Here is a 19,679-nt window from a genome sequence, read left to right on the forward strand (position 1 = left end):
CCAAAGGTCCTTCCCAAACTATCAACAGCCAATATCATCTCCCCCGAAATTCACTTCAAATTAGCTGACATCTTACATTTAAACTTTGCTTTAAAAAAAAATTAAAGTGGATCTAAAAGGAGTATCATATTAAAATGAATCCAGCAAATGGACAAGGCAGACGTTGAGGGCTGAAGAGGAGGAAAGGTCAGAGGCAGGACACTTAGTTACAGAGAGAGTCTTGGTCAGCATTTATAATGTCTCTACGAGGATGAACGATATGTCTTGTTTGCCCAGAGACCACTCCATGGCTGCTATTGTTGCCCAGGGCTGTGTTAAAAGAAGAGACTGAAAGGGTGCAGAACCTAAGCAGCAGGCCTGAGGCGATATATATTTTAATTTCAGTATTCAAATTTTATAATTAGATTTAGATTTCTTCTTATCTACACTGGTTTAAAATAGCTTTCTTCCTCTAGCGCATGTTGTATTGATTTAACAACTGAATCACCCAACCTTTTATTAATTGAGAAAAATCATATTATTCTGATTTAGCAGAGATTTATATTATTTTAACATGGTGGGAAGTTGCCTTTCTATGCAGAGTAACTGAGCGAAATTCCACATATTTTCAAAGCCTTCTGTATATGAACGTTTTCCATTCACCTCAGAATCTTTGTTAAGAATGCACAGCCTGGACTCTAACCTTAAAAGTGAACAGAAGATTTATTTTCTTCAGACACGGGCAAATTTAAAAGGAAGCTAGAAGTCATTTACTTTCACACAACCTAAAACAATACTGTTAGCACTGCAGTGACAAAGAGGCTGCACATGACAAAGGTCAGTTAAGTGAAAGAAGGCAAAGGCAGCAGAACTCAGATGTTCAGAATAAAAACAAAAATAGATCCAATGCAGCACTTTGCGAATGAAGATCAATGAAAACAGCTGCTCAATATCGTATCACTTAGAGCATTATTTTCTATATTGTTATGACAGATCCTTTCTATTCTAGCAATTCCTCTTTGCCAGTTCTTGACATTTGCCTTAATAAAACCAATACTTAAGCCAAAAATTTTCATTACCTGAAGTAAAAAGGTAATACATTGCCTCAGTTAAAAAGTACTTAGCTATCATGGTAGAAGTGAGAAGATATGATAAAAATATAAACCGAGTGGCAAGGGAGAAGCAGCATCATATTTTATTTAACCACTGATCTCAGTAATAAGGCAGCAGGTTGTCTTTCCGATCCAAACTACTTTTACAAGTAATTCAAATACCCCTGCTCGCTCTATAGTGGGGGTCTTCAAAAGAATCAACTGAGAGGATGAAGGACCAGAAAATTATGTTCTAAACCATAAAAAATAACTAACATATGAGTGAAAATGTATGTTACCACTTAACGCTATAATTCTCAGAAATCTGAAGTAGAATGAACAACCTTACTGCTTATGCTCATGGACAGCAGAGCAATTAATGAGACAGTTAATATATCAAATCAATAATAAAGTAGAGGTGATGGCATACATATTTGTTGAGCTTAATCAGTAGAGGAAAATACAATTCAATGACTGGAGATTTTATGAAATCAAGCTGTAGTTCCAGATGAAATAATTCAGCAGCTCTGTCTCCTTACCTGTGAGGACAGCTTTGGCTGAGGGATCGGCCAGGTCCAGGGCTGACTTCCCGTCAGTGTTCCGAATGTTCGGATCCGCTCCGTGCTGCAGCAGCACTGTGCAGGGAAAGCAGAAACAGTATCTCACCTCAGGGATACAAAGATTGTTTACTGGTAAGTGTCGCCTCGGCATGGTGCAGGCATAAACATACATTGCACGATTTTTTCTCTTTCAAGAAAAAAAAAAGAAGAAAGAAAAAGAAAGGAAAAAAAAAAGCACTGCAGCAAAGGAGCCTCTCTAGAGTACAGCGAAGTTGGCAACTTATGGTACAGTATCATCACATGACTGAACAGCATAAACATGGAACTAGAAAAATCTCGCAATAGACAGTTTGGGTTTGCCTCCTCAGGCAGCAGGAGAGGAAGCCGGGGCTCCCTGCCTCTCACTGTGGAATCGGCTCGCCATGAACCTGCCTGTCTTCACCACCACTGTGCTGCTTGTTGCTGCTGCTGCTTTACTGCCGAATTTCCGAACGCTTCCTCCTCTCCTCCAAATAGTTGTAACACTGTGCAAGCCTTTTAGTGGCTCACCGCTTACACATGAAACTCACCATAACAGACTGGCTTGCTTCCAAGAAGTTTAACAGACATAGTAATGCATGCACCTCTGGTCCCCTGCAGTCAAGCTGCAAAAAAAACCCCACCTTCTACAACAATTCTTTCCATCAAAAATTTTTAAAAACAGAAACTCAATCACTATAATATATGCTAAGGAATGAATGTTGCGCATGCTATATTGAGTAGAAAGTAGCTGTAAAGAATTTTTAGATATAGAGGCTCCCAAAAGAGACAACCACTGTTTCAATAAAATCCAGATATAATAATTTATTAATCCGAAACACTTCTCAACTACATCTGGTATGTGTGTGTATAGGGAGAGAGGGAGGGTGGGTGTTATACTACCCAACCAACGGTTGAACTAATAAATATATTAAAATCTAGTCCAAATAAGCACAGTTCAATTACAAGTTATTCTAACACTTCAAATTAAGATTTTGTGTACTCCCAGAAAGAACAGGAGTTGTTGTCATTTACCACTACACTATAGCATAAGTTTAAAACAAAGCAGAAATATTAAATTCAAATAAGTGGCCAAAAACATGTCATATAATGTCTAAAAACACCTGAGCCACTACTGTTGATGAGTTCCAAATTTTCATTGATTAACAGTTCCATGCTAAAATACCCATATTCTTTTGGAATATCTGGAAGGCAATCCTCATATATTACTAAGTAGTAAGTCCTGCTATTCATAAAGCTCTTCCTCTTCCTTTAATGCATAAGCCATCTAATGGCTTTGCTATCATGTACAAAGGAACAGCTTTATCTAGAACTAGGACGCAGCTGCTGGGACAGTGTGCATCAGCATCTCTTGCATTAAATCTTGGGCACTTTCAGACTTGGGATCATAAAAACTAGCCAGGGCTTGAGAAGATGCAGGGAGATTTTGCCAAGACTTTGTACATTACTTCATTCTTGAATGTAAGCAACAAATATAATCACTTTCCCAATGTTTACAAACTGACTCAAGATTAAGTAGAATAAAACAGCAAATACCACAGTATCAAACCATAGTTCTTCTTTCATCATAAGGAACAAGCTTTCACAGCAACATTTTTTTTCATTCGAGGAAGAAATCCCAACACGAAGGTCTAGCTTGTCACAGGTCTTTATCATGAAGCAGACTTATGTATCAAATGCAAAGCTGACAGCTATTGCTCTATCTTTATTTAGCTGCTGAGTGATCACATGCAAAGGGTAGGAAAACAAAGAAATCACAGCTACCATGAAAAGCAGAGTTTTTTATTGCATACTTCAAGAACTTCAGAACATGCTGTAAACAAGAAGTAAAGCAATGTATTAATTTAACAAGACTTGACAATAATATGATGAGAGCTTTTATTTTGCAGCTTAATGAGTGGCACAGGCAAAACACTGAAAGCCTATTGTTCCTGCTAAAGTCACCTAAAATCTCAATCTTTTTTACTGTAACTAGTATTTCACCTATTATATCTTTGCTATTTTGCAAGAAAAATCTGCTTATGGTTTAGTTGCAGTTTTGTCTTAGGTGACTTTAATAGGGGTAATCTTTACTAGAAAAACCTGTTTTCCAAATATTTTTGCATCATACCTATTTCTTTCACTGGACTGAAGACACAGAAACATCACTGCAGAGTAACATAGCAATGGGGAAGAAGCAGCTGAATTTTCCTAACCAGATGCTGATAACAAAATTCACATTAGAACATATTCAACCATTTTTAATTCACCAGATAGGAGTTAAAAAAACAAAACTCAGTAGGGTTAAGTGTTTTAGGCGCAGTAAAGGTATTTATAACCAGACCAGGAAAGATCTCAATCTAACTATTATAAAAGGGCAGCCAGTGGTGGGAGGATTAAATGAGAACAAAAAGTAGTATGCGAAAGTACTAAGCACACAGCCTGATAATATGTATCAGCTGATGATAATATTAAAGCACATTTTAAAATGCGGACCCTATTTGTACTCTCAACTCCCCCACGAACTACTAACTCATTGCTTTGTTTGAGTGCCAGAACTTCAGACAGGAAATCTATTAGGCCTTGTAGACCATATGGTCTCTGTCTCATCTCCTTACCCCTGCCTCAACCTCACCATTACAGGGGAAAAGCAGCCATAAACAACACTTAAAAGAATGTGTGTGGCTGTGTACCAATAAAATTTTATTTAAGCATACTAAATTTGAATTTCGTATAATTTTCATGTGTCATAAAATATTATTGTGATTGTTTTTAATCATTTAAAAATGTGAAAACAATGCTTAGCTTGCAGGACATACAAAAAACAAGGGGTGAGCTGGATTTGGCCCATGAGTCATGGTTTGCCAACTCTGACCTTGGACAGTGATATACAAAGCGTGCTCTATGGACTGTTCCAGTCCCAGAACTCGTTGTAATCCAGCTACATTGAGATAAGCAGAGAAATTAAGAGGAAGCATTTAGAATTGTATATGTCATTTTAAAATTACTTCTTCCAGTACTTCACTTTTATTACAGTTTACAAAATTATTGGCTTGCCAAGCACTGGGGAGGAAAAAAATGAGTCCCCTCCTGTGGACGGTCGGAGAAGCACCGAGCCAGGGCACACGTAAAACTCCTTGGGCCTCAGTTCCCAGGTCTAGGAAGGGAAGGAGCTGGACTAGATAGATGACTTCTAGACACCTAGGGCAGGCCTCAACTCCTGATGATGCTTTTACGGTTACAACCAAAGACCTGAAGGCTTAAGATCTAAGCTCATACGTTAAAAAAAAAAAAAAAAAAAAAAAAGAGTTGCTTCAAGGCATCTTCTAAAACCAGAAGAACAGCACATACTTGAGGCAGAGGTAATGACAATGGCTTTCAAGAACTATCAGTCTGTACCTGAAGTGGCAGCACATAGGACTCTCAATTCTGGATGCTTCAAAATTTGCATTCAAAGTTCTGAACTACCAAAGGGAATAATAAAATGTGACTACTCATACATAATACAATTATAAATTCATCTTGTAAAATCAATATACATTGACAGCACATTGATATAAAACAGATTCTTCTTTGAAAGTACCACAAATATATAAAGCAAAGTTCTCAAAACATACAAACAATATACAAAGGTTTGAAAGAAAAAGAGGAAAATTAAAATCTGAGTAGCATTCAGTGCAGAAATTCAAGACCACATACTGTGTACTGTGGCTATTCAAAATCTCCCTGTACTATCTTTAACCAATTAGGGCATTATCAAAGCTCAAATTCCAAATGATTTGGCTGTATCCAGTTGTTCTACTGATGTTATTTCAAATCCATTTATCTCCTTTTGAAGTGAGAAAGATGGAGAAAACATAACAGCTAGCATAATAACAGATAGTTAAAACTAAGGTAGGATCACAATATTCAAAATGTCATTCTCAAAGAGCTTATGGCAAGAAGGACATGTGATTTTCCTATTTCTGGTGCAAGCACTGAGCTACAGCGAGCCAGATTCAGAAAGCATGCCTTTAGCCTGTGACCAATGCAGTAGAGACTGACACTGTTTCATTTAATTCTTCAAGCCTATTCAATTTAAGCTCTCACATCATTTTAATTCTTCCAAATAAAAATATTTCTACATGTATGCAAAGCTTCACCCTGTCAAATTCCTAGAAAAATACAAAGTGCTATTATGATAAACTGTATTTAACTACGGGGGTTGTTAACTGACTTAAGAAGATAGAAACAATGTGAACTTTCCAAGCTAAAAATGTAGCAAGTCTTTTAGGTAAATTATCAGAAAGTGCTTTACTATAGTTTTCACTTTAAATGGCAGATATCCCCCTATTAGAATACTGTAAATTCTGTTTGTTATTTGAACTTTAGAGCTACACAGGGTCTAAAACTGTTCTTCACCGTGAACAGACACTTAATTTTAAAAGTTGTTATGTTTGAAACGTTTTTCAAGTATTCATAGTCATCTTAAAGTGTATAAAGATATTCATTTGACCGAGTTTCAAAAATTCAATCATACAAAGGACCAAGTTCAACAGACATTTTAGCAAATAAATTTTTTAACTTCAGAGCAAAATATCAAGTGACCAAATTTTAACTAGCTACAATTTTCAATGCATGGGACTTTCACCAACACACATGGGTTTTAAGAGACAAATTATTTTTTTTAAAGTGATACATATGACATATCCTGTGGTTAATACATATTCAGACCACCTCTTCTATAGAAATACGTACAATATTATAATGGTATAATACTATACAATGGCATAATATTATATCACTGTAATACTGAATATATTTATATACCGCACATATTTTAAAAAACCATTTATCTTTTCATTCAAGATACACTTTATTTACTACAGCATAAAAGTAACCTGATATATTTTATTTTTAAAAAATCATCAAGAGCTGATTTACCACTAACAGTAAACATGAAAATTCAAGCAACCAGTGCTATCCTATATAGCAGTATGGTTTACTGAATTTGAATTAGAATTTAAATGGCACAATTTCCTGTTTTCAGTATTGGCAGACTTGCTGATTTGGACCAACCCTTAGGCTGTAAACAATGAGCAGAACTAGATTTAAAACAGAAACAAAAACATAACTTCTTAAAATCATCTAAGAGCTAATAAGACAGTTAAAGAATTACCAGCCCAAAACTGAAGAGCAAAATGAATCCAGAGGGTAAACATGTGTGGAAGCTGCCTTTGTTCTGAAAGCAATTATTGATGCAGAAAAATGTGTCCTTTCAATGTCTTATGGGGCAAAGGGAACAGCAATTAATGCCCAGGAACCTCCCCAAAATAAGGATTCTAACAGACTCTCTGCACACAATAAGGGCTGTACCCTCAGGATGAGGATAAAGTGGATGTGAACTAGCCCAAGTACAGAATCAAAGCTCTGGTTGGAAAGTTTGGGTGTCCAGGCTATCTGAAAGCTTGAATTTGATTTAAGGTGGTCCTAGAGTGGCAGTAATGCCAGGGCATCTGGCAGACAGATACACCCATCCTCTTAGGCGAAGGTGCTTTCATCAAAGGCCAAAAACTATTCCTATAAACATACAGTAAAATGTCTAGCACCTAGCCAAGATAACCAGGCACAGAAGTAATCTAAAATGCGGATGCAACAACTAGCAGCAACAGACAACACAAAACAGACCCATAAAAACTTTAGATACCAGAATTACTAGACATATTTTATAAAAAGAACTATGCTTATTGTGTTTAATGAAATAAAAAACAAGCTGAAATGTCTAAGTTATTGCAAACTATAAAAAGTGATAAGGCAAATTTGCAAAAGAGCCAAAAAGAACAACAAAAAATAAAAATGTAATAACTAAAATTAAAAATGAAGGCTTCGGTTACCAGCCAGGATGGAGTAACTGGTATCAGACTAGCCCTCCCTCCCTCCCTGATGAAAAGTACAAAACTGGGCAAAATATAAAAGCAACTAATTGAAGGCAGTAGTGAATAGTAGTGCTAAACTGTGATCCTTGAAAGAAAGGAAACTAAAAGATGGGCACCATAATCACTCAACTCTCTGCCTAAGACAATTTGCCAACCATGGGCACACAACTGGAATCAGAGCAGAACATGGTGGTCATGCTGAGCTGAGAAGACAGACATCTGAATTCAGGGCAGATGAACTGGCTGGAACCTGCAGGGTGGGAAGCTGGAGAGAAGGGACCTGCATAGAGAGCAGGGCCCAAATGTTTGTGCAGGCGTGCCCTGTGGTAACAGAGTCGTGGGCTGGGCTGTATATGTGTAAGACAAGACCACCTGAGGCTTAACAGGTAGTAGCTGCTATGGGTTGAAAGCATAACAGAGTTAGTAGAGATCAAGAGGTGCTAGGGGGGAGAGTAGTGCTGAGAAAAACTGAAATTCTGGCCTTAAGAGAGTAAAGAGATCCTAAAAACACCTCATTAACACACACGGTACAGATCTGAGAAAACAGAAAGGCCAACTTAGTCATGAATAAGCACCATACTCTAGAGCACAGAGTTGGGGTCTACAACGTCAAAACTATTTTCACAATAACATTACAACACAATTTCCTTGTTTCACTGTGTTAGCATTTGGACTGATGGTGCAAAAGCAATGGAGGATAAAACTGCTGGTAACTTAGACAAATTAAGGCAGTGGCATCAAACTATATGAGTGATCACTGCATTCTTCATTACCATGCATTTGCAGTGAAAAAAGAAGGCAGTTTCATTTTAGAATGTCCTTGATGACATAGTAAAAATTACTAATTTTATTAAATCCTGACCCTTGGATACACATCTTTTTAATATTCTCTGTGAAGAACTGGAAAGAATGTATAAAGGACTTCCATTATGGATCAAAGTAACAATGGTTGTCTCAAGGTAAAGGATTTGTGTAATTACTGGAGTTGCAAGCTAAACTACTGCTTTTTGTCCTGAAACATCACTTTTAATTAAAAGACAAACTAACAAAACTACTATGGTTATTCAGTCTTGGGTATCCGGCAGACTTTTTTAAAATGTCAATAATAAAATTTAAACTTTCAAGAAGTCAGAATTTTGCAAAATTTTTTATTTGCCTACATGAGCTGGAACTTCTAAACACTTACTTTTCTGCTGACATCAATGTAATTATAACAAATGTAGTTTTTTGATACAGCATAAAAAAATGTGTCAACACTTTAGAATATCTGCCTAACTCAGTGAACCAATATTTCCAAAATGACCAATGGAAACTGTTACAAGATCACGCTTGGGTACAAGATCTTTTCTAAGGGAAACACAGACCAACAGATTGTGATGCTACAGAGTACAAAAAGTTTTTTCATATGGTTTCAGGTCCATATCACAGTTAACCATTAAGAAACTTCCACTGGTCAAGTTTGCATGGGATATCAAAAAAGAATATCCACAATTATTCAAAAAGGTTATTAAATACACTTCCCTCTTCCAACTATCAATTTGGACCTTCATCAGAATAGATTGCACACAGAAGCCAATGGGGACCAGCTGACTTTGATTAAGTCATATAGTAAAGATATTTTCATTAATATAAAACAATGCCAATTATTCTAACTTTTTTTGTTTTGGAAAATATAGTTATTTTTCATAAAAATATTATTTCTATTAACACATAATGAATTTGCTATTTGCTAAAGAAACCAGTAACTTTTTAATGTTTGTAGTTTTGATTTCTAATATGTTGTATATGACGGACATAAACAAAAGCTCTTTAAAATGCTCAGTGACTTTTAAAAATGCAAAGAGACCAAAATATTTGAAAACTTCTGCCTTAGAATAAGCCCTGGTCTAGACACACCCCAATAAACTCTCAAACTACATCTCAACAAGACCTGCAAAGGAGACAGAATCTGGAGATTGAGTCCCAATATGTTAAAAAAAAATTTGGGAAACACTTTAGGCTTTCCACAATAATGCGCTAACAAAGCGTAAAATCAAACCTTCAGAAGTTCAGCGCGATTTGCCAGCAATCGAATTCTGTTAAAACAACAATAAAACTTTTTCATAGAAAGTGAAATTAACATTGCATAATCTCTACAATGTCTAACACTGAATCAAAACTTATTAGACATACAACGAAAAAGGAAAATGTGATCAAGAGTCAAGAACAACAAAAAATAGTCCAAAGAAATCATATCCAAGATGACCCAGATGTTGGACTTAGCAAAGACTTTAAAGCAACTATTATAAACAAATTCAAAGAATTAAAGGAAAATATGGCCTGAAGAAATAAACAGAGAGAGACACTCTAAGAACCAACTGGGAAATTCTAGACTTGAAAAGTTGAAGGAGTCACACTAAGTAATTTCAATATTTACTGTAAAGCTATAGTAATTAAGACAGGGTATTATTGGAACAAACATAGATATTTAGATCAAAGGAACAGAAAAAAGACCAACACACGTATGGCCAAGTGATTTATCTACAAAGGAGGCAAGGTAATTCAATGGAGACAAAAACAGTCTTCTTGACAAATCATTCTGACACAACTGGTTATCTACATAGAAAAGAAAAAACAAAAGCACAAAACTTGACTCTTTCCTCATATTATACAAACAAATTAACTCCAAACAAGACATAAACTCAAATATGAAAGTTAAAACAATAAAACTTGTAGAACAAAACATGGAAGAAAATCTTCATGATCTTGAGATAGGAAAGATCTCTTAGGATAAAAAGAGCTTAAACCATAAAAGAAATTATTGAAAAGTTGTTCTTCATCAAAATGAAGACTATCTGCTCTTCAAAAGACATCATTAAGAACATGAGGGGCTGGCCCCATGGCAGAGTGGTTAAGTTCGTGCGTTCCACTTTGACAGCCCAGGATTTTGCTGGTTTGGATCCTGGGCATGGAACTACCACCGCTCATCAGGCCATGCTGAGGCAGCATCCTATACAGCAGAACTAGAGCGACCTACAACCAGAATATACAACTATGTGCTGGGGGGCTTTGGGGAGAAGAAGAAAAAAAAAGAAAAGATTGGCAACAGATGTTAGCTCAGGGCCAATCTTTAAAAAAAAAAACAAAAAACAAAAGAAAGACAGCAGTTTATTTAAAAAAAAAAAAAAGAACATGAAAAAGCAAACCACAGGGACTGGCCTGGTGGCGCAGTGGTTAAGTGTGCACATTCCACTTTGGCGGCCCAGGGTTCACTGGTTCAGATCCCGGGTGTGGACATGGCACCGCTTTGCACACCATGCTGTGGTAGGCATCCCACATATAAAGTAGAGGAAGATAGGCATGGATGTTAGCTGAGGGTCAGTCTTCCTCAGCAAACAGAGGAGGATTGGCAGTAGTTAGCTCAGGGCTAATCTTCCTCAAAAAAAAAAAAAACTAACCACAGACTAGAACATTTGCAACAAACATGTATGATAAAGAACTCAGATCCAGATTATATAATGAACTCCTACAAATCAATTATAAAAAAAAACCCAATTTGAAAAATGAGCAAAAGACTATGACACTTCAAAGACATACAAATTGCTAATACATGAAAAGATGTTCAACATCATTAGTCAACAGAGAAGCGCAAATTTAAAAGACAGACAATACTAAGTATTAATGAGGATATACCAAAGCGGAAGCCAGACAGCAAAGAACATACTTCTAGAACAGATAACTAATCTATAGTGGCAGAAAAAAGATCAATTGCTGCCTGGGGATGGTGGAGAGGAAAAGAAAACTGACTGCAAATGGGCACCAGAGAATTTCACAGAATGATGAAAATGTTTTATTAAACTGATTGTGCTGGTAGTTACATGGGTGTACACATTTGTCAAAACTCATCAATACGTATAGTTAACATGGATGCATTTTATTTAATTATCTCCAACTTATTTTATGTTATAATTCAATAAAGTTGGCTTTTTTAAAAGTTCAGGAGAGCAGTTTAACCACAGATCAGAAATACCTAAAGAGAAAATTACTGAACCGGAGAATACGTTGATAATATTTGCAAGAACGCTGCATGGAGAGACAATCATGGGCGAAGGGCAGAGGGAGAAGGTCTAACGCGTAGCCAGTCTTAAAAGAAAAAGAAAACACATACACATTTGAAGAGATGACACCTAAGATTTTCCCAGAACTAACAAAAGACACCAGTCCACGGGTTCAAGAAGCCCACACAGGATAAACTCAGTGACACAGAAAAAAAAATGTTGCACATATAAATTAGGGGAAAATGCTATTAAAAAAATAGCCCATAACTCAATAGAAAGCAGGTAATTGAGTAACAGTACACAAAATACATCAGAGAGAAATAATTCTTGAGCCTACCCTAACTATATGTTATTCTATATAGCATAAGTTAAGTAACAATTTATTTCTATCTCTGCTTCCAGGTATGTTTGCAACTGTAAAAACACCACAGTCCTATACATTCCCTATACCGGTAATTTAGGTAACATCAATTAAATTACGATATACCTTAAAAACTCTGCTTAAATAAATGGTAATAGTAAAGTAGATATAATCAAAGTTTTTCTACAACACTATTCTGCAACCAAGATATATAAGGTTATCTGATGAGCCAAATCAAAGAAAACTCTTGATATAATTTAATATTTCTTTTCATTTGTAAAATTTTGCATTTTTTAAATATTTTATTTCCTCCTTACATTTCTTTTTAGAATTCTCTTCAATTATTAAGATCCATCTTTTTCACAGCAGAGTTTCTACCCCAAATAAACTAAACATTAAATTCTAACATTCATGGCAGATAAACACTGGCTCTGTCTACCAAATTAAAATTTGGGACTCAGAAAAAATGATCAATTCTGTTCTCTCTCAATATACTCATGTCAATAAGCAAGTTTCTCTCAAGAACATAAGCTCTAGCTTATTTCTTTTATGCTCAGTGGTGTCTTTTCACTGAATGAGTAGTGACATTCACTGAGTGAAGGAGGCTTCTTTCATCTTAATACCCTTTGGAGAAACCCCTGAGAACCTCATAATATAATGCATGGTCCAATGTGACCTACTTATAAAGCTCTTCTAAAATGGAACTTGAAGAACAGGTATTCTAGTACAATGAACAGAGAACTGAGGACGCTGGTTTCAGGAGAAAAGTTTTTAAGTGATGGTTGTGTGGTCCCAGCTTGGTCTCATTAGCCATAAATTAAGATGGTTAGTCATCTCCTGGTGTTCTAGAGCTACACTGTTCAATACAGTAGCCATTAGCCAAAGATGGGGATTGAGTCCTTAAAATGTGGCTAGTAAGACTGATGATCTGAATTATCAATTATATTCAATTTTAATTAATTTAAATTTTAAAATTGATAAATAATTCAGTTATTGGAAAATGCTTAATATGTTTGGAACACTTTAGGTATGTGAATCTACTTTTTCAATTGTAAATTTTACTAAATCTAAATACAGATTAAGTACTACTGACGAAAATTTTGTTTGAATTGAGAGCTGCTCTAAGTATAAAATACACACTATATTTCAGAAGCTTGGTTGAAAAATTTCATTAATAATGTTTTATACTCATTACATGTTGAAATAATAATATTTTGGATATGTCAGCTTACGTAACATATATTATTAAATTATTATCACGTTTCTTTTTAATGTAGCTATTAGAAAATTTTAAGTTACATTTCTGTCTGGCATTATATTGCTACTGAACAGAGCTACTCTAGAGCAGAGTTCAACCTCAGAACTATTAACATTTTGGACCAGATAATTTCTTTGCTGCAGGTGCAGGGTAATGCAATGGCTTCACCATGGCGCCCCAGAGACTGCAGGTATCCTCATATGCTACACGAAGACTTGAATCGCTGTTTATCAGAGTCTTGGTCAAGGCCTTGTGATCTCTGGGAATAAGAGAGGATGAGAGACCTGCAAGAGCTACTCCAAGGCCATCGTGCACTCACCTCTCTGCCTCCCCCGGAAACTGTCATGAGACAGTGTCTCACTGCTTCCCACTTCTGAGGAGTATGGGCCTTTCTCCCTCTCCTCTTCTACTGGCCCTTCAGCGCAGGGTATCCCACAACTCGTGCTGCAATCATTTGGTCCTTTGTTTCTTTCAGTGTCATCCTTTTTGGTCTGTGGTACACAGAGCACAGCGGGCCGGCACCTTGACGTACCCTTCTTTTTGCCATCTAAGTAAGTAATAAACTATCTAAATCTGAAAGTGACTTGTTGCATCTTTACCAGTCAAATTAGTCAGGCCCTAGCTTTGGCCTTCACTCGTCTTGCAGTGTGTACTTAACAGTGGGGAGCTGTCCCATGCATTGTCGGATGTTTAACAGCACCCCTGACCTCTACCAGCTAGATGGCAATAGCACCTCCTCACCCATTGTGACAACCAAAAATGTCTCTAGACCTGGCTAAATAGCCCCTCAATGGGCAAAACTGCTCCCGGGTGAGACCACTGCTCTTTAGGTTCTCTATGCTTCTCCTGTCGCTGAATACTTTTAGATATCGGGTTACTGCATTAGGTTTCATCTGAAGAAACATTTCCATGGTTTAAAAACATAATAGGAAATAAGTAAGTAGTAAATCAATAAAGCAAAATAGTAACTACAAAATAAGTTTTAAAAAGTAATAGTAAATAAGAGTAAACAGTAAATAATAAAAATGATCTCTAAGGATCCCTCTAAATTTAAGGTGCTGTGATCTATGAACATATCTTTGAGTACTGACTTTATCAATTAGAGGATTTTTAATTTACAAGGGAGAAAAACTACTTTAGCTAACTTAAATAGCAAAATTTATTAAAGAATAGAGGTATCTTATCAAAGCAAAGGCAGGAACATGTCCAAAACTTTGTCTTGCTGCTGTCTATCCCTGTCTGCCAGCACTGCCGCCATCCCCCCCAGATACAGACGATACACACACCTGCAATATCTAAGGCTTAATTCCCCACTCTCACTAAAGGGAATGTGGGCGGGCTTGTCTCAATATCTGGTTCTGGACCTCAAAAGTGTGGTCAGACAAGCAGGAAGAGGCAATAGCAACAATGGTGATGGGGAAAAAGGCGGTGGTTCTATGAGAACACTTGGGCAGACACCTCAATGGGTATTTACCACAATAACAGGTCCTAAATTTAAACTATTATGCAGATATAGTTATATGTGGTAAATAAATAAGTTTACAAAAAGTATATCTCTGAGAGAGTGAAATAATTGGGATTTCCACTTTCTATTTTACATATTATTACATTGTTTTAATGTTTATTACAAACATGTATTATTTTTATAACAAGAGAAATGAGAAAGATATTTCTCCTCAGACAAAAATTATTTTTACCCATGCGGTTTAAGTATGTTTACCAAAATGATACTTCTCTTAAAGCTACTGTTTAAAGTAATTAATCTGTAACCAATGGAGACATAAAAACTGGATAGTTCTTCCTGTCAAGTGAATAACATTAAATATGATGACAGCATTAGATAAAGAAGACCAATATAAAATAATCCATTAATCCAGAATCTGTGATATTGTGGAGACTATAGAAATGTCTTAGGTAAAATAGTAAAGAAGTAATTTTCTATTATGCAGAAGTCCAGGTTTTTAAGCATACCTTTTTTAGTCTTTGCATGTCATATAAAAGTCGCCAAAAATTCACAATTCTGTCAACATCGGGGACTAACATACTTATGATACATTATTTAATTCCACCTCAGTGAATTAGTTTTTATGTGGCTCACTAGATACTCATTTATACTTTTTTCCACATGCCTCAATTTTTTAAAACATTCAAAAAAACAAATTCTCTACTAAATCTGGTTTACTTAGTGATGGCAACACACCATACTTAAGGTTAAGAATGCAGCTGTGGTCAGGAGCCAGTCCTCTGGGGCAGACTACACGGGCTGGAATCCCAGTTCTGCCATCTCCTAGTTCTGGGACCCAAGGAAGCTCCTTCACTTCTCTGTGCTTCCATTTCCTCACCCGTCAATCAGGAGATGAGAATAGAAGCTACCTCACAGGGTTATCAGGAGGACAAAACAAATAAATATTTGAGGAGCTCTTAGAACAGTGCCCAGCACACACTAAGCATGTACATATAAGAACTTTTTTTAAAAGACATTAAAAAAAATGGAATTACTCACTCAGAAAATTAATCTAAGGAAATAAAATTTTATTGAATTTACATAGGAGAGTAGTTCTTCATGAACAAACTTTGGCATTAAATTTTATAATAATAAAAAAAACCTATTGTCAAAGTTTTATTATAAATATAAAGAATTTTTAATAAGGTCCAACATACCTGGAGTAACTTAGATATGGATTATTCTGTATGTATAGATAGCAAATTTTATATCCAAGACCAATTATATCCTTTTTGCAATAAAAAGTTAAGCCAGGCCATAATACATTTGTGAAATCAGCATTATCTACTTACACAAACCACAATTTATTATAACATAAAGCAGGCAATGGAATAAATTTAAGAACGATTATAACAAAGCATCTCTTTCTACCTGGAAACCCCAGGGAGTCAAGTCTGAAAGAAAGCACTGTCCAGGAGTCAGACAAACCTGTGTTTTAGAATAACTGCTCTGTGCAAGTTACACAAGTTACTTCACGTCTATCTCAATTTCCTCTTTCATTCAACACTCCCTACCCCCGAAGAGAGCCGTTACAACTAAATGAGACAACACATACAAACCTAGCTTGGTTCTTGGCACACAATAGGGACTCAATCAACACCCTGTCCCTTCAATCTGGATCTTTTCATCTCCTTTTCAAAATGTGTACAGAGAATTCTAAAAAATCTCTGTTAGACTGAAATAAAGGCAAACTGGTAACAGCCCTAGGAACAATGAATTCATTTGCACCAAGTCAACTGTTATATGCTTCCTTTTATTTAGGGGGAGATTACTTCTAAAACGCGACTGGACTCAGCTAAATGAAACACTAATAAGGAATAAAGCAGACATCTTTACAGTCTGACCATCCAAGTTTATAACAGGATCACAGAGTTTTTATAGTCTTAAGGGACAACGACCACAAGCAAAAGGTGCCTCCCAATCTGTCTCTGGGAGAGATGGGCAGACCCTTCACTGGCGGTTCTGACTCCTTCCCTAAATTGGTAACTCCGCCTCTCCTCTCTCAAGGCCTCAAACTCTCCATTAGTATAAAACATTAGGACCAATTAAAATCAGTTTTAGTGCTACTAGATACAAGGTTTAAAGTTACACATACAAAAACAATTTCCACAAGTAACACAGGATTGAACCTGTACCATAATATTCAGATCCTGCTTTGAACTTTAGTTTCTGAAGAAATCATACCACTATTATTATTTTCCTACGCCTCTGAGGACTGACTCAACAGGCTGAAACTTCAATACACTGTTGTGCTTTCAATCTGAAGGACACACAGAATATAGCTCTTAAGAAGTTTTCATACTTTGGGAAATTCACCAAATAATTTTTTTAAAAACCTTAGTTTTGTTTTTCTATTGGATGGGATAAATTATCCTCTGAACAATTCTTCCTAATGACAGTATTTAATCACATTTTTCACATCCCACCTCAGCTCCCGTCCCCAGTGTTGAGGAGGAGGAGACACCTTTTTCTTTTAATGTAATTCCTCCTCTGACCTTTTCCCCCCTCTCATTCCTAGCAGGTTGCAATTTTCAGAAACAGCAACTAAGATGACGCCCTCTGGCAGCTTGAAGAACTATTCACTTATAATTAATTTGCTTTAAAAAAATATTAATCATTGTTCACAACTCTTCACTATTTGTCAAGCTTCTGTATGCTTTATACTCAGGCACAGCAAATCACTAGAACTTCATACTCTTGCTACTGAAATATTTGTGGGAAAATGTCTAAGTTACATTAATAATTTTCCATTTATCCTACTTGCAGTGTCTCCACTGACTAGGTTTAAAAGATCTAAACTGCAATAAAAAAATGATTTCATGTCTTATCAAATCACAATTCCAGTTTACAAAATTACAAAGGATGTGGAACAAAGGACATAACACTAATTCACATTGATAGTAACAAAGAGCAGCATATGGTAATTGCCAACCAGTCAGTCATTAAGCTTTTACTGAGCTTCAGAATACAAAAATGACCTACGAGAACACCTTACTGCTGCCACCCAAGGGAAAATTGTGTGAGGAAAACAAGCATTTACCGAGGCTCTGCCCACTTTATTATTTCATTTCACTTCTCATCGCAATCTGATGCAGTAGGTATGATATCCATTTTATAAATGAGAAATTGAGGCTCAAAGCAACTCAATTATTTGTGCAAGATCACAGTTTTTAAGTGGTAAATTGGAATTCACACCTAATTCTAAAGCCAAGCGTTTACTTTCTACCTTATTCTACACAAGTACAAGCCAAGATCACCCCAGAATTGTAACTCAAGCTTTCTTCCTCTTACGTGAATTCTGAAAGCACATCTACACATTTGTCCTAAACCCCTTATTTACTCCTCCCATGACCAATGTCCTCCTTCTTATCTCATCAAACAATCCCCCAGGGGGAAAGCATGAAACCAGGACTCTGAAATAACACCCCTGACAGTTAGGGTTCCATTTTAGAAGACCCACTGGAATATTTCTTGCTCTTGGGCCCTCAATCCTCATGCTCAAACATATTCTTTCAAAAGACCAACACTCAAAACTGTGCTCCGAACAGGCAAAACAAATAGATTCCCTATATCTCTAACCAAGATTATTTATATCACAGAAAATTTAAAAATATTCAGGTTTGACATAAAATAAACATATATTTGGACACCCGGTGAGATTTATTAATGTCTTATCTGAGGGCTGAATATGAAACAACTCACGGGGAGATTTACAATCTTAATCCTGGATTCTCTTTACAGATGAAAAGTCTAACACCCACCTATTTTAAAAAGAGAATTAACAGATTCCTAATAATTCAAGAAATAAAACAAGAGTACAAAACGTATTTTTTTAAGTCTAAAACTGCAATTATTATACTTAACAACTTTACAGTTTGGTCAGCTGAGAAGGAGGAGCAAGAAGGACTCCGTAATTCTTTATCTCCAATCTGAAGCTGCCTCTGAAACCTCAGTTACCGTGGAACTGCACAAAGCGAGGACACAGCTCTGATATGCAACCAGTTTCAGATAACACGATAAGCACGGAAAACGAGACCTGACTTGTTACATGAGCCATTTGCTCAAATACCATTTTCATACAACACCAAACTTAAGCCATGCATCTCACTGAAATCCACAGATTGTTTTGAAACATCATGGTTAGTCTAGAACTAAACGTCAATGTATAATTAATTCCTTTAATAGATGGACTTCAGCAATGAGTAAAGTCTTGCATCACTTTAAAAAAATGTATAAAGTTTTTCTGTTCTTGTTTTTTGAACTTTTTCCCCCTGATCTTTTCTTAAGGCCTTAGGAGAATGAAAGCATTCATACTAGTGCTCTTCTGGGAATTTAAATAAAATGCAACGAACAAATACAAAACTATATATATATATTTAGCACCATTATCCAGAATGCCTACGAAAGTGGTCCCTAATTTATTAGGTAAATACATGAATAAGCTTCCTGAAAGCAGGTGAATGTAAGGGGGCAAGTCTTCAAGACAACAGTGCTCAGTGCCAGTGGGGATTACTTCAGAAGGGAAAAAGTACCAGCATTTTTGGCTCGTCTCCGTTTTAAGGATACAAGTATGGAATTTTGCCAACTTTTAATTTTTATGAAAATGCTACATTGAGACTTGTTTAAAAGATCCCAATTCAGTTTTTATATGGAAAATTGATGTTTAAAATGCCAAAGGGAGGTATTCTGGCAGGAAAAGGGGAAAAGACAATAATGAAACAAAAGCAAGTAAATCAAATTCCCAAGACTTCACTGAATTTTCAGTGCATTTCTGCACAGAGTAAAAGACGTGTGGAGAATACCTTTTCTTAACCTAGCTCATTTATGGATGACATATGGATAAATAACATGACTGACAAAATCAAGAGCCCTGGAGGAGTTCTCCAGCAGCTACAATTTCTTTGGTTCTTATTATTCAGAAGCTGTCGCTTTCCAGAATTTACCCTAATTAAATTT

The 19,679-nt window shown here is 36.1% G+C and overlaps 1 protein-coding gene across 2 annotated transcripts in view; it reads right to left on the minus strand.

The window, feature by feature from the left end:
* The window catches only part of TNKS (tankyrase), a 198,735-nt gene that overhangs the window by 131,412 nt on the left and 47,644 nt on the right, over positions 1–19,679 (minus strand). For both annotated transcript variants that reach the window (XR_011498859.1, XM_014830978.3), the window contains exon 3: positions 1,610–1,705. Coding sequence is in view for 1 of the 2 variants with exons in the window: in XM_014830978.3 (XP_014686464.2) it covers positions 1,610–1,705 (96 nt within the window). In the remaining variant the exon portion in view is untranslated. The remainder of the gene's footprint in view (positions 1–1,609; positions 1,706–19,679) is intronic.

Source organism: Equus asinus, chromosome 27, assembly GCF_041296235.1.
Source record: "Equus asinus isolate D_3611 breed Donkey chromosome 27, EquAss-T2T_v2, whole genome shotgun sequence".
In the NCBI taxonomy this organism is placed as follows: Eukaryota; Metazoa; Chordata; class Mammalia; order Perissodactyla; family Equidae; genus Equus; species Equus asinus.